Source organism: Punica granatum, chromosome 3 (assembly GCF_007655135.1).
Source record: "Punica granatum isolate Tunisia-2019 chromosome 3, ASM765513v2, whole genome shotgun sequence".
NCBI lineage: Eukaryota > Viridiplantae > Streptophyta > Magnoliopsida > Myrtales > Lythraceae > Punica > Punica granatum.
In genome coordinates this window covers 4,730,803-4,750,579 of record NC_045129.1, presented here as the reverse complement: position 1 = coordinate 4,750,579, position 19,777 = coordinate 4,730,803, and the positions used below count along the sequence as shown (strand labels likewise).

General features: G+C 37.7%; 3 protein-coding genes across 4 annotated transcripts in view; 1 reads left to right on the top strand and 2 right to left on the bottom strand.

Annotated features, from left to right (window-relative positions):
• Positions 1-19,777, bottom strand: part of LOC116201683 (probable disease resistance protein At1g61300) — a 280,377-nt gene that overhangs the window by 160,433 nt on the left and 100,167 nt on the right. The gene's annotated exons all lie outside the window — the stretch shown is intronic.
• LOC116201702 (beta-galactosidase 17) lies at positions 1,488-10,842 on the top strand. 2 transcript variants are annotated; one of them, XM_031533076.1, is made up of 19 exons: positions 1,488-1,863; positions 2,841-2,945; positions 3,345-3,540; positions 4,215-4,303; positions 4,633-4,713; positions 5,910-6,004; positions 6,322-6,392; positions 7,162-7,252; positions 7,350-7,467; positions 7,562-7,657; positions 7,756-7,804; positions 7,935-8,122; positions 8,244-8,315; positions 8,477-8,620; positions 8,780-8,830; positions 9,311-9,479; positions 9,751-9,896; positions 10,034-10,099; positions 10,385-10,842. In XM_031533076.1, the coding sequence occupies exons 1-19, from the start codon at positions 1,684-1,686 to the stop codon at positions 10,487-10,489; spliced, it is 2,112 nt and encodes a 703-aa protein (XP_031388936.1). In that variant the 5' UTR covers positions 1,488-1,683; the 3' UTR covers positions 10,490-10,842. The 2 variants fall into 2 exon arrangements, with proteins under 2 accessions (XP_031388936.1, XP_031388937.1); XM_031533077.1 differs by lacking the exon at positions 1,488-1,863 and having other exon boundaries at positions 4,535-4,713.
• LOC116201707 lies at positions 13,416-19,065 on the bottom strand. Its single transcript, XM_031533084.1, has 3 exons — positions 18,974-19,065; positions 14,972-15,599; positions 13,416-14,872 (listed from the first exon to the last, which is right to left on the bottom strand). Exons 2-3 carry the CDS (start codon positions 15,559-15,561, stop codon positions 13,723-13,725), a joined length of 1,740 nt encoding a protein of 579 aa, XP_031388944.1. The 5' UTR covers positions 15,562-15,599; positions 18,974-19,065; the 3' UTR covers positions 13,416-13,722.

The following is a 19,777-nucleotide window of genomic DNA, read 5'->3' as shown; positions in this document are numbered from 1 at the left end:
GATTGATTATGACAAAGAGCCCACGTCTTATCGAGAAGCCGTTTGAGATCGGAGATGGGAGAGTTGCAATGGCAGAAGAAATTCGTGCTCTCGAGTTAAATAAGACTTGGACGGTCGAACAAGTTCCTCCTGGCAAACGACCTATCGGCTACAAATGGGTGTAAAGGTAAAGCGTCGAGCTGATGGAAGTATAGAACGTTATAAAGCTCGACTAGTTGCGAAGGGATTAACCCAGGTGGAGGGCATCGATTATCATGAGACTTTTGCACCAGTGACCAAGTCAGTGACTGTGCGATGTCTATTGACGGTTGCAGTAGCAAAGGAGTGGCAAATACTTCATATGGACGTAAATAACGCCTTTTTGCATGGAGACTTGGATGAAGAGGTTTACATGGAGTTACCTCCGAATTTCTCTTCTTCGAAGAACGGCAATATGTGCTGATTACGTAAGTCTTTATATGGACTTCGTCAAGCATCGAGAAACTGGTTTTCAAAGTTCGCTGATGAATTGCGACAATATAGCTTTGATCAATCTGGTGCGGATCATTCCCTTTTTACTTTTACTCAAGGGAATGTCTTTCTTGGCGTATTAGTTTATGTGGATGATCTGATCATAGTTGAGAATAGTCCTAGCCACTGTGACGCTTTTAAGGATTATCGGGATAAATGCTTTCGGATCAAGAACTTGGGGCCTCTGAAATATTTTCTTGGGATTGAAGTCACTAAAATAAGCTTTGGTTTGTTCCTTAGCTAGCGAAAGTATGTCATCGACATCTTAACTGAGTGTGGTATGTTGGCATCACGACCATCACCTTTTTCTATGGAACAACATCATCGATTGTTCGTGAATTCAAGTGACTTGTTATCAGATTCGATCAAGTACATGCGCCTAATTGGGAGACTCATTTATCTGACCATCATTAGGTCAGAAATTAGTTATTCTCTCCATATTTTTGCCCAATTCATGCAGGAATCTCGTCAGGATCATTGAGATGCTGCCATGCGGGTCCTACGTTACTTGAAGCAATCTCATGGTCAATGGATCTTTTTGCGACCTACTTTTCTCAAGCTCGAAACATTTTGTGATTCGGATTGGGCAAGTTGCCTCTTGACCCATCGCTCCATTACGTGTTATTTTATCACACTTGCAGGATGTCCGATTCCATGGAAGAAGAAAAAGCAGACCACAGTCTCTCGCTCATCTGCCGAGGCAGAATATTGAGCAATGGCGGCAGTTGTTAGTGAAATTATATGGTTACGCGGTTTCTTTTTTCCCTTGGAGTACGGACGGTCGCACCAACTCCGCACCAACTCACTTACCTACGAGTCTTTTAACTAGTAGATATCTTCACAAAGGCACTGGGTAGAGACCGCTTCCGCTTCATTCTCCAAGTAAGTTGGGCATTCGTGACCCTCACGCTCTAACTTGAGGGGAGTGTTATGGATATTCCCCGTTGTATTGTAATTAATTTCTTGATATATTAGGAAGTCTTTAGATTTGAGTTTTAGAATATTACCCAGTTTCCTTTTTGTTTGAGATTGTACAACCTATTTTCACCGTAATGCAATTCAAGTTGGATCAATCCAATCTTCACACCCACCCCAGCTGCTGATAAGTTCACTGCAACGGCTCTGCTTCCACTCCACCGGGCATCAGCTCCGGCATCCAAGTCCAGGTCGGCAATGGCGCCGAGAAGCAAGCGGAGGGGAAGGGGCCTCAAGGCGACGGTTCTTCTCACCCTCGCCGTCTCCCTCATGGTCCTTGCCGCATTCTTCGTCCCCGTCTTCGCCCACCTCCCTTCCCTCTCCTCCTCCTCCTCCTTCGCCTCCTCCCTCTCCCGCCACCGCCCCACTCCTGGAAAAGTAAGCTCCCCGACTTCTTGAACTCTTCGCTATACTCCAGCTTGTAATTTTTAGTAATGGAATTTTATCTTATAGAAACTTTAGATGTAATGTAAAGAGTGGGAGAATTGATGTCACATGCAATTTTGGTAAAGGTGGATCAATTTGTTGTGCTTCAACGTACTACATATGAATAAAATTGGCCTGCGGCATCGAAGAATTGGAGAAGAAAGTGAGGAGTAAGAGCTGCCTTGATCTATATGTTGTGAAGAAGTAATTCATTTCAAAGCCGTGTCAATTTGAAGTATATGGTCATGGTCCATTGAAGTCGGGACTGATCAGAGAATATGTGGCATTACTAATTGAATTGATCCCGAAAATTCAAAATTTGTGGCAAAGATGTTGTCTCCATGATTCATAGTTTTCAGTCTTTGAGAAGATTACTCATGCCACTCTTTTCTTCAATAACTGATGAGTATAATACCGTGCCCTTATCAGCCAAAAATGCTAAGCTGAATGTACTCATGGATCATTGACTTCAATGTAGGATTTGGGTCATAATACGGAGATAGTCTTGTTTGGAGGAAATGACTATGGGACTTAAAGTTTTTAATTGGTAATGTAGGATATGTCTTGCATAAATCGCTTTAAAATCCGTCTGATTGTCGGCCTTCCATGATCAAATTTCATATTAAAGAATAGCTCTAGATATATTCGCTCCATTCTCTTTCCCATCAAATGATTTCTGAATATTGTACGGGACTCAATCAGCATCCACTTCTAGAAGCACATAGTTGACTGCCTTTTGAATGTACTTACTGATTTGAGGATAGTTTGTTGTGCATCCGAGTGGTTCGATATGCCAATCAATAAATTTACCAATGTTGAGTTTCCTATCATGCAAGTCCGTATTCCATCGTTGATTCTTTGATGCTGCCCTGTTTTATCATTCCAGTTTTTGCTAAACTGTGGTATATACATTGCCGAATGAAAATTAGGTTGGGCACCACAAATTTAAGATTTCTGAGGATAAATTTTGGAAAGATGGTCAGCATTTCCAAATCATTGGTGGTGATCTGCACTATTTCCGAGTCCTACCGGAGGTAATATTCTTTTTCTATCATCATGTGGTACTGAGATTTTTCTGTGACTGGATAGTATCCATAGAACTTCAAAATTTATTTCATTTTGTGGTGATGGCTATTACCATTTATCTATTTAAGTATTAAAACCAATTTCACTTTATGATATCTGGACAGAAAATGAAAACACAAATTTTAAAATGTGGGTGACAGCAGTGCTGCCTTGGATATTTGAACTTGAGAATATTGAGAAATGTGGGGATTTGCAAAGTTCTGAAGCTTGCTTTGATCTGCATAACTTCTAGCTTTTTTTAGTCTACCATTTTTAATTTTAATTAGAAATTCTGTTTCTAACTGAATATAACAGAGTCATGCTTACATAGTATACTGATTAAGGTGGCTATTTGTTGACACATGCAGTATTGGGAAGATAGGTTGTTGAGAGCAAAGGCTTTGGGCTTAAATACGATTCAAACTTATGTTCCTTGGAATCTACATGAACCAAAGCCCGGAAAGATAGTTTTTGAGGGTATCGCTGATATAGAATCATTTCTGAAGCTCTGCAAGAAACTTGATCTTCTTGTCATGCTCCGACCTGGGCCTTATATATGCGCAGGTAGTTACCTCAAACTTAGTTGTTCCAGAATCTGGTAGGATTTGCTCTATTTCATTGGTTTAAGAGTCTCCGATATATTTGGGGCCATATATATATAGATTTATTTCTGAAAGGACATGAAACCTTTTTACATATGTTCCTATTTGCAGCACAATACCTGTGATAAAATCTCACTATGGAAAAATTCTTTTGAAAATAAATTCATGGTTCTCTTTGGAAGAGATGATTTTATTTCTGAGGAATCTCTGTAAGTGCCAATTTGAATTTATATTAGGTTTCAAGTTGGAACATCTAGAAATTACAAAGTCGGGGTTTGATTGTTTTAATGATAGCTTATGGTCTAGATTATGAGTTTGTAGCATTCTTTGGAATTAAATCATATAAGTTGACATTTACCTGTGCTATATGAGATTTATGATCTTAATATAGGCCTCTTTATTGATAATCTGATGTAAGCAAAATTTCTTGTGTTTGACGAATCCATATAATTCCCCTCCATTAATACTTTTCCATTCATTCATTCATAAACCGTTAATTTTTTTTTGGATCACATATGACGTTATTATATTTCATACCCTTAAGAAAAGGTTCAAAGTTCTCTTTGGTTTTCTTATATTTGGTGTAATACAATTTTTATTGGATGTTCACTTATTTGTTTATTGCTTTTGTTTCAGAGTGGGATTTTGGAGGATTTCCAGCTTGGCTACTTGCCTTGGACCCAGCAGTAAAGCTAAGATCATCAGATCCCAAATTTATTCAGTTGGTATGTTATCTGACAATTACCTGTCCTCGAATAGGAATATGAGGACAACGTAGAAATCCAAGCGTCTAAAATTTTGAAGCTCACGCTGGTGAACAATCTTATTTTGATAGGTTTAATTTTACTGTAAATCTCTCTCAAAAGAAACCATTTTATGTTAATTATTATCTGATCCCAGACATATGAGCTACTCTGTGCCGATCATATTGATTTAAGTGGTTGTCTCAATAGCAGGTCATTCAGTGTCTTGGCAAATGTGCACGTGCAAAACTTTATTTACGACTTTCCAGGCCTGTATAAATTGGTCGATGGTTGGTGCTGAAATATCACAGGTTGAAAGCTGGTGGAGCGTCCTACTCCCGAAGGTAGCTCCTCATCTTTACGAGAATGGAGGCCCTGTTATAATGGTTCAGGTACACAAGCCTGCCTATTTTACTCACTAACTCTGGTTGATAATACAAATAAATATTAAGATTTGCAAAGAAGGGAACAGCTCTTGATTGGTAATTGGATGTATGCAATCGTGGCTATGCTCTTTTTCTTAGGTATTAGCATCGGAGAAAGAAAACTATTATGCACTTGATGGAATATGAGCCATAGCCTGTTTGGCAAAGGAGTAAAACTCTGTGTAACTTAACTTTAAACTTTTTAAAATTTCAAAACGACCCAAATTTTTTAAAATTTTCCAATTTTTCCCCACCCCTTCTCTCTCCTCCAGTTCACTATTCATCGACCCAAATTTTTGAAAATTTGAAATTTTAGCCTTTCAATGGCCCAATTTTATGCATGAATAGGAAGATGATGGGATTGGATACACAATTCCATTAATTTTTGCAATACTGTTGCACTTATATGCAGCTTTTTCTGTCATTTCAATCTTTGTTAACTATTACCTGCTTCTGCATCTATTTATATTTCAGTGTAAATGTGAGAATCTCATTTTTATCTAGCGATTTTCACCCAATGCCATTATCATTCCTTTCCTTTCTTGCATGTGAAACATATGGATTAGTGTAGTATCTTCTCTCGACTACAGTCTCCAACTAAGATGCTTATGTATGTAATCTTAATATTGAGTCAAGGAATTTGGAAAATTTCTTTTATTGGAATACAAATTGCTCTCAACTTGGGAGTGGCTGAATTTTGTTGTCCGTCATCAGCTTCTCATTTATGTTTTGAAATACTTGCCTGGGCTGTAAAAATATACTATTCGATACTCGCATAGTTGTCGAGCGACAATGATCTGACCTTGGTGATACCTACATTAATTGCTGAAGCTTGGTGTGGTATCTATCATGCAGCTTATTTGAACATCTGCAGTATATATTTTTTATTGGTAAAGGTTTAATAGATATGAATAATATAACACGGGGAAAAAAATTAAATATCTCAATTATTTCGAAGCGTTTTCATTCAATGTCAGGTAGTATTAAGTTTATCCGACTCCTAGACCATTGAATATATCCAAAACTCAAAACGGCCTTGATAGTTGATATTATTATTAGCATTTCTAATGAACGTACAATTTGTTCTTTCAGCTTTTGGCTGCTAATTCTGATGTCACTTCACTTCTAAACCGTCAAGTTGATCTCTAAAAATTGCTGTGCAGATTGAAAATGAATATGGGTCATTTGGGGAAGACAAATCTTACCTTAGTCATCTCGTAAGAGTGGCTCAAGGGCACCTTGGCAATGATGTAATCCTGTAAGGGTTCTTTACTTGAAAATGGTTTAGTCAGCATATGTTACTGTACATGTTAAATTTTAGCTTACTATTGCTGCGGAGTTTGCAATTTATTAACCCACACATAATTCTACATCCCACCCACCTCAAAAAGAAAAAAATGCATGCAAATCAGTTCATCTGAATTTCGATGCCTTGAATATAACTATTGCAAATTCATGATCATGTCAATCATTTAAATCTGTCTAGAAATGATTCTTTTATGGCTCTATAAATGCTGCCATTTTCTTTTTTTTTTTACTGCCTTTTTCACTTAGATATTTTTCTTGATTTTTCAGATACACCACAGATGGAGGTACACTAGAAACTCTTAGAAAGGGAACAATTGGCAGAAATGATGTCTTCTCAGGTGAAAACTCTGATTGAAATGGAGAGGCATGTCTTCTTTGTTTTCTCGGCACAAACTGTGCATATCAGTTACATGCGTCAGTGAATTCTCACTGGAAAGTTTGAGATTGTCATTTATCATGCTAGCTGCTTCTGGTTCTGGTTGACGAGTTATACATCTGTATTGCTGGTTTTCCAGAAACCCTTTTTTTGATGCTTAGGCTTTTGTTGATCTAATTTATTATGTAACAATTGGTCTACCTTTTTGGGATATGCAAAACGGATTGCACCCTCAATATACATGACAAAATTGACTATTCTATATGTGAAGGATGCTGTTCATTAGTTTACTATGATGACATTGGAAAGCTTGCGGACTTTGGAAAATGAGTTCCTGAAAAAATAACAGGTTATTGACAAACCTGTAAAAAAATAAGCATGGAGTTGTTTATCAGAAGAGAGAAATAAAAGAAATTCTCTGTATTTGGTAAAAGTGTTGCCTTGCAGAATGTGCTTATTGATTCACCTGTTTGGAAATAGCTCGTGCTACAAATTTGGTCAGATCTCCTGTATTTTTTGCTTCCTAGTTGCTTAGGTTGGAAGCAAAATGTTGAGCGTCCAATGCTTAACAGAAAAATGGCGTTATCCTATCTCGCCTAGGGATGCGTATATTTGTTTCGGTAGCTATTTTTACATTCTTAATAGAAAGTATCTTTAATAACATTGCTGTGAGAGCTTTTTCAGATCTAAAGGTTTCCTTATCCTTTGCTTTGTGAATTTTCTTGTATCAGCTGTCGACTTTCCAACTGGTGAAGAACCCTGGTCCGTATTCAGGTTGCAGAAACAGTTCAATGCCCCAGGAAAATCGCCTCCCCTTTCATCGTGGGTCTCTTCTGATATTTATGGACAGACAGTAAAGTTAGCCATTTTATCATACTTAACCAGCTCTCATTAGTTGCTCATGAGTCTCGTGTCATAGGGAGTTCTATACTGGTTGGCTTACTCATTGGGGGGAGAAGATTGCAACCACAGGAGCTGACGTTACTGCTGCTGAACTTCAGAAGATTTTATCAAGAAATGGTTCTGCAGTGCTTTATGTATTGCCCAAAATTCCTTTTCTATTTTCTCACTATTTTTTAGGATGATGCATAAGATGAGTGTCTCATATTTTTTCCATACGAAAACTTCTAGATGGCGCATGGTGGAACAAATTTTGGCTTCTATAATGGAGCAAATACCGGTCAAGACGAATTTGATTACAAGCCTGACCTCACTTCTTATGATTATGTAAGTTTGAGCTCATGTTTTTGTCTCTTGTTAAACTTGTTATATAAACAGAAGGATGGACCAACGAATGGACATGAATTTGAGTTCACTTTTCTCAGGATGCACCTATTTCAGAATCTGGTGATGTAAATAGTGAAAAATATAGAGGTACTTTCTTGGTCCCCAACTTTCAACCCAATAAAGACATTCTAGAAAGAGGCACCATAGTCAGATTCCTAAATTCTTATTTCTTGGTATTACTTAGAATGATCTCATTGTGCTTTGCTTTTTGCTTCAGCAATTCGTAGGGTGATAGAGCGTTATAGTGCGGCATCTCTTCCTTCGATTCCTCACAACAAAGAAAAGAAGGGATATGGCCAGATTCAGTTGCAGAGAAAAGGATTTCTCTTAGATTCGCTTGATCAATTAGATTCCTCCGATGCTGTCGAATCTGAGAATCCTCTCTCCATGGAGTCTGCTGGACAGGTACGCAGTGAGTTGTTCACTATAGTACTCACCTTCTGTGGAACTCAGCAATGGCACTAATCCAAGATGACTGGAGAGTATATATGTCTCACAAAACTCAGCTTCTTTCGTCCATGTTCAGATGTTTGGCTTCTTGTTGTATGTTTCTGATTATGGCGCTGTGGATGATGGAGGCATTCTTTCTATACCAAAGGTAAATCTTTGGATGATAGACATTGCTCTGCATTCACATATGTTGTTATCCCTCAATAAAATTGGAGGTGACAAGGATTGGTCAATTTGTTTCTCATATTATCAGTTATGCTTTTGATTGCTAGATTCAGCTTTGTCTATTCAAATTTTGCTTACTTTCAGGTACACGACAGAGGTCAAGTGTTCATATCATGCCGATCTCAAGAAAGAAGACCATTGTATGTGGGCACTGTTGAGAGATGGTCGACTCAAAGACTTCGTTTGCCAATTACCAAATGTGACTCCAGCATCACCATATACATTTTGGTTTGTTACTTCATTCTCCTTATGCTTATTGTATAGGCCTTTTTGTTCATTTTTGATAAGTTAAAAGTTACGCATTAAAGGTAACTATGCTTCATTCACTTTTTAATCAGCATAGCCATGACATGTTTAAGCTAATACAACTTATTTTGAATTCTTTAGGTTGAGAACTTGGGACGTGTAAATTATGGAAAGTACATTTTTGACCCTAAGGTAAATTCCCTGTCTTTTGATTGCTTTGAACACGTTGCAGTGAAATCCTCCCGCACTCTTGCCTTGTTCTATGACATTCCTAAACTTTTGCCTATTTTGGTAATCATGTGAACGAGGGCTCCACGATCTCTTTCTCTCTCTCTCTTTTCAATTTCATTATATACTATATTTGTTTTGAGAAACATCTGTAAATTCATGATATTTGATTTGTAATGGATAATTTCCCCTAAGATGATTGGCGAGGCTGAATGGAATAAAGAATAAAGAATAGCATGTAGCTCTAAGCACGGACACTATACAGATTCTACGAAGTCTACCTAGTCAGGACCTTACTGTAATCTTTGTTTGATATAATAATATATATTTACGTACTTGCACAACTTACCGACTATTCTTTTCCCGGTGATAACTTTTGGCATTTCTTATGTCAGCTAATTATTGAAAATTATACCACCCTTTTAATTGGACTTGCCCCTGCAGGGTATTCTCTCTCCAGTCTACCTAAACGAGAGAGCTCTCCTTGGGTGGAAGATGGTTTCAGTTCCTCTCCATAACCTGAATGAGAGTCCGAATATCAACAAAATCATTCAGGCTGGTCGTTCAGGATTCAGAAAAATTTCTTCCGGTAGAAACACAGACAAGAACTCTGGTATACTTGCTAAAACCTATCGAAAAGAAAATGAAGTTATAGTTTTGACTCCTTGTGTAATGCATTCTTATCTAATGCAACCATGCCTTTGGTGCCAATTATGTTTCCAATAATTATGGATTTTCTCTTGTTATCTGTTAAGTCGTGACATTTTTGGGGCCCTTCTTAATAGTCGGATGTGACAATCTAGACTACAAATTAAGTTTTTTTTTCCTCTCCTTTTTTTTTTCTTTCTTTTGGTTGATCATCAAATTCGGTTCACTCTCTGCAGAGAATGTAACAAGAGTACCAGCATTTTATACCGGCAGTTTCTTTATTGATGAAGCTGACCAAGTTAAAGATTCATTCATTTCTTTCCGCGGTTGGGGTAAAGGAGTTGCATTAATCAACGACTTCAACTTGGGAAGATTTTGGCCGGTAAAACCATTTTTTCATTCCCTCTGATATTTCAATTCCTCTCTCGCCATTAGAAAAATGAAAAAGACGATAGAAGATCGATTTTTGATATGCATCTTTTATCCCTTGTTGAGATATCTTGGGCTGCTCTTTTGCAGTCAGTTGGCCCACAGTGTAACCTCTATGTTCCTGCTCCGGTCCTTCGGCAAGGGAAAAATGTTGTGGTACGTCATCGACCTTACTGGTGTGATTGTTTTTTCTTTTTTGTTTAATCATGATATTTTGAGCCCATCTAGTTGAATGTTGTGCAATCAATCGTATTTCAAATCATAAGAAAAAGCTTTAATTTTGAATTTTCATGTTTGGATTATTGTCTTTCGATGAATCATGTTTGGAATATCATTGTGGAGCTGTTGTCAAGATTTTGGGATGTGCATGGCATGTCGTCTCAATATGGCTTCTTTCTCTGTTCATTTCAACAAACCGGTTGTACTCTGTTGTTGTTACAGGTAATACTTGAGTTGGAGACACCACACCCTAAGCTGATATTAGAGTCCGTAGATTACCCAGATTTTACATGTGGATCGACCAGATCGAGCGTGCATCAGCTATAGTGCGATACCGATTTGCATTGCATTGAACTCACCGAGGATCCTTCTCGGAAATGAAGTTGGAAAGAACTATTCCAGGCACTATTCTCCATTGGAGATTGATCACCCATAATTCCGGGGCTCCTCTCTGCCTCTCTGGAGTGCGCCTTCCGTGTTCTTCGAGAAATTTGGTGTCAGAGATTCATAGAAGATTAATGGGATTTGACTGGAGAACGAAATTGTCTACGGATTTGCAGCACATTTCTGAATGATGAATTCCTATGTGCTCCACCGATTAGATTATCATATCACACATATCGTATGCGACAGGACTCAGTTTGTCATGATATAATATAAGGCAACAACTTGAAAGCTCCTTCACGTGTATTTAGGTAATTGCTGAACCCGATTACGTCTTTATTCCAAATAAACACAGACTTCCATCAAATTAAATCGAAACCCGCAAACGAGGCCCCTTAAAGCAAAAGGTTACATACTTAGTTGTACGTACGGTACAGACTCATTGTAATTAGAGTTAGTTGTTGACGGGCACCTGGTCATGAACATCGAGACCGTGGCTTTTACGAGGCAAGGTGCCATGCAGGGAAGGCCAGTTCGGAAGGATTTCATTCACGCCAGTCATGATATATTCTTTTGTTGGTACTTTCCTTTGAAAATGTACGCCTTGTTGTAACGGTGCGACGCGAATGCAGCATCAATTCCGTCTTTGAAGATGGTATTCCTCAAACTCTGGAAGCCCTCAGCAATGAGACGGATCAAGGATTTAAATCACGGTCGTGGGTCATGTAATTGTTGCATCGCAGTCATAACGGTTTCGGACAATCGCGCTATTATATAACGGCGTTGGGGAGAGAAATTTTATTAAGCTTTCAGAAAGGATAAAATTTAGATATAACATTGCTCGTGCATTCTGGTAACATCAACCATATCAAATATTAATGTTTATAAATATCTATGATTTATACACTTTTTCTTTCTATTTTTTTTCTCTCTCATTTAATTTTATTAATCATATCTTCACTCCATGAACAATCAATTACTCAATTGCTTCCAATTGAAAGTGCAGTATCGGTCAAAAAAGAGTAAATAACGGTCGTATCGGCCGTAGACCAACCAATCATTTGGAGTGTTGGGTGCGTAAATTAATCAAGACTACCTAATTCCTCATGAATACGTAAGCTTGGTTCTTAAAAGATGATCGGAATGCTGCTTCGATATAGCTCCCACAGTGAACCACATCACGCTTATACCATTTGCCGATGGCTTCCTGCGATTTCCCTGATCGTAGGAAATTGCTGCTGACAGAATAATTAAGCGACAATTTTGAGCTTTTTCCTCCGATTTTCGTCCTAAAAATAATTTGCTGGTGTGAAGCTGGAAATGGGCATTGAACCGTACTGGATAATTCGCAGGATCTTCTCTCTCGAGTTTCGCATGCCTGCATTCAATCGATGCATGTTTATATATAATCATGTACATGTAATATGTTGATCTCTAGTCCCTCTTAAAGATTGATGTAAAAAGAACCGGTTTATGCTTCCACGTGATTGCTATAACCAGTGATAACGAAGAGTTGGACTGCTCGAATGAATTGTGGTGCGATGCTGGCAACAAAGGCTACATCATTATATCCGTTGGATCACTCCTCTGTGGGCTGCAGGTTAACTTGGAGCAATAAGGAAGCTGGATGGCCTCAGGCTAGGAAGTCGGATAGGATGTTGATACATGAGATTTGGCTGCAGCATGGAATATATTCTACTGTGGAATTCACTCCTCCAAGGATATCTGATCATTGCGCATCTATTTTGACTATCAAGCAGTGGAGAATGCAGGGCCAAAACCGTTTTAAGTATTTTAATTTTTGGAGTCAGCATAAGGAGTTCCGTGATTCGGTACGGAAAGTGTGGCAAGGGCTCTATTCAGGTTATCCAATATCGATCCTCTACCTGAAACTTAGAGGGCTGAAGAGTGAGCTCAATAGATATTCAGCTTAAAGTTCCTACTCTGAAGGCTGAATTAGACGGAGTGCTGTGCTTACGGATGTGGCCAATGCGGATTTGGTACTAGGGAGTCCTCTCTCCATATGTTGACGTTGGCATTTCTTTTCAGATGAAATGTCTTCTGTTACCCAACAAATAATATGGGAACAAACTGAACGCTTTATCAGTACAACAAAGTGACCCAACTGAGATTCACCAAAAAAAAAGGGCGAAAAAAAAAAGAGTGACTTGACTGAGGCATAAGTCCCATTGTCAACTTCCGATTCTTGTCAGGGATATCTAAGAGTTTACATAAGCTTAGTTCGCATTGCTGAGGAGGGGTCAATCTATATCCTCTCCAACGATGGTGGTGTAAAACTATATTTATATATCATGAGATTTTTAACGAAAGTCTCAGTTTGCAGAATTAGTGACCTCTTTAGTCCATTGTTGAGGAGAGTGCTTCATGTGGGTTTAACATGTTTCCATGCATCTCATCATATTGCCAAAAACAAAATTTCACATACCTTCCCCCCGGGAAAAAAAGAAGAAGAAAAACCCACGTACCTCCTTAACTGATTGGAATGTTCAGGAAATTCAATCAATGGGCTCTTTTTGATCCCAATAAATGTTTTTTATGAGCACAGAAACCAAAATTTGGCATTACATCTCTTGTGATTTGAATCACTTTACTTTGCCTAAAGCACGTGCAATGCACTTGCTACAACTGCTAGCGAATTAGAAGATTAGTTAAATTTGGATAAGTAGAGAGATGAGGCCTTGACACATGACACCACCATAGCAACCTGAGATGACACATGGCGCAAATTGTTAAACTTGATTTTTCGTTTCATCATTATATATTATCTATAGATACAATCATAGAGAAAGAAGAGCAACATCCAGTACTATACTACATTATTAATTCATCGGAAGATGTAATAATAGATAATATTATTTTCACGTGCATGCACGTGAATATTTTTTTTATATTCATAATAGCAAGTACATAATGATGTATATGTAACACCACGATACAATGCAAGCTAGCTAGGCCGCCTTGAAAGGAAGTAAAGAAGACTACTAGACTTCAGGTTTATGTAGGAACGACAAACACTGACGACCCATATACGACATATGTACGCACGTTGCTGCTGTATATAACTACCATGTGTGACCACGCAGCATGCATTATATATGCGGCTTATATAGATATAGATATGTGCAAGTACTTATGCTTAATTGATATAGATATCTCTATTTAAGCTCATCATGGACGTGGGCGGGTTTGTCCTTGGGGGGGTTGTCTTGAGGCTGGTCGTCAGCTGATGATTTGATGTGTTCATGGTCATGCACATCGACGCCCTTGTTCTTGCGAGGCAAGATTGGAGCTAAAGAGGGCCAATTGGAAACAATTTCCTTCACTCCATCGTTGGTAATGGCGCCCTGAGCAAAGTTGATGACCGCAAATGATTTCCCTTTGAAAAGGTATGCCTCATCTTTGCTGTGCGATGTGAAGGCCGCTTGGATCCCGCTTTCAAATATGGTGCCTCTCAGGCAGGGAAAGCCTTTGATGATGGGACCTTTAGCGATGAGTTTGTGTGAAACATAGTTTATACGAGCATACTGGCTGCTTTTGAAGAGATACGCTTCGTGCGTCTTGTTCACCTCGAACGCGGCATCGATCCCACTTTCAAACTCGGAGCCCTTGAAGAAGGGAAACATGGTACAGATGGTCAAGGGGCCTGAAGTAATCTTGTCGTCTTTGGCGTCTGGTGCATGGTTCACCATTGCGCAGAGATTCCCTGAGAAGATATATGCCACGAGGCGCTGGTCTCCGGGATGAAGCCCGAGGAATTCGTGAAGAGCCCTAAATCCACAGTCTATCCCGTACTCGCCGAAGGTTGTGTCCACAAGGGATGGAAATCCATCGCAGATGAGCGACGGTCCGCTTACAATCTTGTCGCTGCCTGGAGCATAGTTCATCAAGACGTACTCATTCCTCATGAATAGATAGGCTTCATTGGCGCTGGACGAAAGGAATGCGGCGTCTATATAGCTCTCCAAGTTGGCCACCTCCTTGGAATACCAATCTATGATGCCTGCAGGATTATCGGTTGTATAAAATTCAAGGGTGGCTGCAGGGTCATCGCTCTCGGGGTTAGGCACATAATCAGTGTATGATATTTCATCAGCTGCCTTGGAATCATCATCAGTATCGTGTTTTGCTAAGTCCCTCTTCTCTCGGATTGCGCGGAAGAGCCTAATTCTTAGAGGCACATAATGGCCCTCCTCATTTTTGTAATAGCAGCAAGGTCTATTAATCTTGATCAGCTCTTCGGGATGCGATTGTGGATTGAAGTACATGTTTATCACAACTACATTTTCATGTCTCTGTGTTCTGGGTCTGCAGGGCAAGATGCAAATCATGAAACTGTTGATAAAAGCTATATATGTTTATCCAAAAATTTAAAATTGTGCAATCAACACAAAGATATAAACTTACCGCCCCTGATCGTCATAACCAGTAACCTCAAAGATTTGGGCCGCCCGGATGTATTGGCGGTCAATACCGCCAACAAAGGCGATCTCTCGTTGGCCCACGAAGTTATAGCGATCCCCCAGAGTCTCCTGAACCAAAATGCCGCCGGGAGCATATATCTCGTACCGATAGATTAAGGTCCCAACTGGAACATTGAGCCTGAATCTCATGTCTGGATTCAGTGTGGTGCTGACAAAGGCCCTGCGAACATGCGGCTCCGCAAGAGGGATGCCGCCTTCGTTGACGTGGGCTAACAGGTTGTAGTACTGCAAATCCTGCGGCGCGGGGTTTCCCAGAGGCCACGCTTGGAAGCCGTTAATGAAGATGTCTCTGTAGTCCCTGCTGTCCCATCGGAAGACATGGTTCCGAAGGTCGTAGTCATTGTAGCTGTTTCTGAACACAACTTCGCTTAGCCTAGGACCTGTGTCGTTGACACAATTGATATCACGAACGTAACACTCCAGAGCCTGCGCTTCAAGAAAATCCTCGTTGTGCAAAGGCTGACGGAAGCGTGCTGCAACCCCCCTCTCTATATTCTCTGGCTGGATTGACATGATCTTGTTCTTTCTAGTTATGATCGAGCAGCTGACCCCTAAAGTATATATATTTGGAAATTAAAGACCGTTAGCATCGATCTATCAGCAAACACGATCACTCGAGAACATGGGTTTTCTACATTTAAATTTTGAAACGGAAAAGGGTAATATAAACCATTCGATTGGAATATTTTCGAATTTTGCGACATATATAACTTAAACGAAATATTTACTAATGTGAATTGGTTCAAATGATTTGGCGCTTATTCCCCTTAAGTAATTTCTCGGATTTTAATTTATGGATTAAGAAAATTCACGCTGGGAAAAATTTATCCCTTACTAGGTTGATCTTACTTGATTGGATTAACCAAGGCTCATTTTTCACCCAAAAGAATACCATCTCAAAAGGAGTGTAGCACTGTGACGCACACCTTTGCCTAATCAAAAATTTCCAAATTCAATATTCCTTATTGGAAAACCTATGCTCTTTTATTGGATGATAATAACTTCCCTAAGGAGGCTCCTTAAAAGGGATTAATTACAAAGACTAATCGGAGAGTGCCACATCATCACGTGTCAACCAATTATCGGTAATAAAATAATAAGAAACTTATTAAATAATAGGACACTTGTTATTTAACAAGAAATTTATTATTTTTTAGAGTAGAATACCACTGTCGCAATTCACTTATTTATTAGTAATCGTTTTTGCTCATGACATATTTTTGCCACCAATTAACCCCAAACGTTGGCATCCGTCTACCATTTATACCATTCCGTTAATCTTCGTGACGAAAAATTCATGGACGGCGTTACCTTTTCCGTCGCTTTTCCGTTACGTAATGGTATAAATGATAAACAAAATGTCAACGTTTGGCGCTAATTGGTGGCAAAAATATGTCAGAAGAAAAAACGATTGCTAATAAATAAGTGGATAGTGACAGTGATAGTTTACTCTATTTTTTAATATAATAAGATACCAGCTAAAAAATAACAAACTTATTATTTTATAAGAAAATTATTATTTTGTAAAAAAATTATTATCTTAAATAAAACAAGTCTTTTATTGAATGACAAGTTCAATGCTAAATAACGAGAATCTTGTTATTTTTTTAGAGGATCCGTAAAAGTTTACTTTTTAGCAGCTTTCTGACCTTAGACAATCTCTTATTAATATATTAAGATTTCTATTTCGTTATACAATATGTCCAGAGTCCTCTTTATAACAAAATATTATTTTGTATCGAAAAAAGAAGAAATACCCTTTTACTAGCTATTGCAAACACAAAGTTTGGAACAAGAATTGAAAATTGCACCGAACAGCGGCCCTACTTATGATTATGATGATTAAACTAACTAATAGTGACGACAGATATTATCCCTGTTAAACAAGCTATTGACATATGCCCCATCTTGAACTGTCTCAAGTTAGATTCTGATTAATGGTCTTTCTGGTATCCTTTAATTTTCGGTTACTAAAAAGGTCCATTATACTAATATGAGAGAATAGAAAATTTGAATAAAGAGGCACCGGATAATCTCACAGATTAAAATTGTACATGAAACCTCTTATTTCTTAAAGTGCCACTGTCCCATGTCCCCTTTCTTCGATCTCTCTTTATTTCCTTTTTCATTTTCCCTTATTAGGCTAATAAATCTCTCCTCAATCCCAAAAGGAACTCATTTAAAAAAAAAGTTTTTAACTTTTTTTTTCTTTTGATTACAATGAGACCCATGAGTAGAAAACGATAAAGTAAAAATTTTAATAGCTAATAAAGAAGCACGCGAAATCCCACTATAAAAATTAAACTTATAACCTCTTTAATTCACAAATAAAGTAGGCTCCACTTGAATATACACTTGTTTTCTTTTTAACCTTTTCTTCTTATTTTGTTTTACCTTTTTTCATGTTTTCCCCCTTAATGCGCGAAAGGACCAAACTTCTAGTTAACAATAGAAACTAGATTTCCTGATAATGCTACGTGCTAAGTTCATATATTTTAAATTTTTCGCTCATAGGCACAATAAAACAGCAATGCAATATTAACTTTCCTTTATTAATTTAAATTTACTCTTTTTTAAAAAAAAATTCTATGTTACAGGATAGTTTTGGAGAATTGTCAAAAAAATAGACAGACAACAAAGAGTGGAGCCCTTTTTTTTCCTGGTAAGTTTAAGAAGAGTCCTCATTTCTTAGTTTATTAGCTGAAATTAATATTTGTCATGATATTGGCTTGAATCTGGTCATGAGATATTTCCAACTAGTTCCAAACCGCAATGGTTTCCTAGTTTGCTTTCGAACTACATCCTCGTGTTTGAGGTCGGTTTTTCCAAGAGAGAGAGAGTGAAATCATTAATGTAACTTGTAAGATAACTTTCTACTGAAAAAAATTGGTAAGTTTGCAGGCAAATTCTATGATACAATCACCAAAAGTGATAATATGGTACATTTAAGTATTTTACTAAAAGTTAAAATAAAATTTCCTAAAAATTCATGTAATTCACTAACATTGGAAGTAAAGACTATTTGGATGTAAGTGATTCACTAAGAATTTAAAGTAATTTATCTCAATTAACTTATCAAAATACTTGTAACTCATTCGAAAGACGTGTAATTTACTTAATATTGAGTTATTTCTTCACAATATATAGGCATTTGTGGAGGGGGGATATACAATTAATAATTTTTTTTTCCTTTCATACAAGTACAATGACTATATTTCGTTAAGAGATAAACTTCCCCACAAAGCCTCCTTAAAAGGGATGCTTACCGAGGTCAATTGCAATGTGTCAAGTCGCAGTTTGTCGAATCATTGTCGGTCAGAAAATATTAAGAATCTTGTTATTCAACAAAAAAATATATTGTTTTTTATATAATAAGATATTAGCTAAATAGCAAGAAACTTATTGAAACTTAATATTTTGCATACGGTAACACTCTTATTAAATGGCAAATTTTCTTGCTAAAAGAAACTTATCTTTTATGGGGACTCCTTTTTAAGGAGGCAATTAATAGAACTGAGCGAAGAAGTTCGATGAACAAAAAAAAGTGACCGATGGCGAGAAATGGGATGTATTGCAATGACACACTTTCTCGTATGATAATTTAAGAATTTCAAATTTAATTCTCATTAGTGAAATTACATATACCTCTTTATTTAATTTTCTTTCCATTTCCTTATATTATAACCTTGAATCTCTTTTTACAACCAAAACTATGAATGCATTTTTCTGCTACTTGCAGTTACATATATATGTGTGTATGTGTGTATGCGTATTTATGATATATATCTTGATATTGATATTGATGATGAGGGGGAGACAAGACTTAGGAACCATGTAAAAAATGAGGTCTTATAAACTACAAGAAAAATATCCAACAAAACTCGAAAGTAGAAGTTAGAGACACGAACACATAAGATCACATTACCTTAATTACTTCTGGAACTTGAACGAAACTTTGATGAATGCGACCGTCGAGGCACTTCTAAGATTGCTAGCTAGTATATAGCTTGACTTCACCTTTGAGAAGGATGAGAAAAATGCGAGGACAGAAGGGGGAGTATTTATAGAGAATCGACCGTCTATATGGTTTTGGCAGTGGGATGAGGTTTGCGATAGCGAGTAGAGACCACAACAGCGCCTCGCACGTGTGTACAGGTTAATATTTCAACGTCAATTATTGATATGAACGACTTTTATGTCTGATGGACCCTGTGATACGATATGTTATGTCGAAAAATATTAAATATTAGTTCAAATCGTTCGGAAACATTATAAATGGAAAAAAAATCCATAATTGAGAGTATTTTACCATCTTAGTGGACTAGTTCAGCTTAAACTCGATTAATCGAGGCCCATTAAATTTCCAGACATTAAGGTGCACTCTGATATTATATGATGTCGATTAAGTAAAGAAGGCCGTCTAACTAGTTAAAAGCTAATTACACTCTTGTCCTTACAGTATATATAACGACTCCCCAGCTATGTATATAATTGCAATTTGTAGGATGGGGAACAAAAAATATCACTATAGATTGATTTAAACGGTTCAATACTTGTTTTTTTAAATAATACTTCGGATTTTATTGAATAAATTCATGATTGGGAAATTTTTATTTCTTAATAAGCTGATCCTGCTCGAATTAGATTGATCGGGGATTTATTGGGCTTTAAAAAATTAAGGCGCGTACAGAAAAAGGGACAGGGAACAAAATAGAGAATTTGCTCTCCA

What these genes read in the sequence shown, in the direction of transcription:
- LOC116201707 (XM_031533084.1), bottom strand. Translation starts at nt 15,561, where the DNA reads ATGTCAATCCAGCCAGAGAATATAGAGAGGGGGGTTGCAGCACGCTTC. An exon ending in GGTTATGACGATCAGGGGCG is followed by an intron (nt 14,873 to 14,971) that starts GTAAGTTTATAT and finishes CTTGCCCTGCAG; the next exon opens with ACCCAGAACACAGAGACATG.
- LOC116201702 (XM_031533076.1), top strand. Translation starts at nt 1,684, where the DNA reads ATGGCGCCGAGAAGCAAGCGGAGGGGAAGGGGCCTCAAGGCGACGGTT. An exon ending in TGGGCCTTATATATGCGCAG is followed by an intron (nt 3,541 to 4,214) that starts GTAGTTACCTCA and finishes CTTTTGTTTCAG; the next exon opens with AGTGGGATTTTGGAGGATTT. An exon ending in AAACACAGACAAGAACTCTG is followed by an intron (nt 9,480 to 9,750) that starts GTATACTTGCTA and finishes CACTCTCTGCAG; the next exon opens with AGAATGTAACAAGAGTACCA.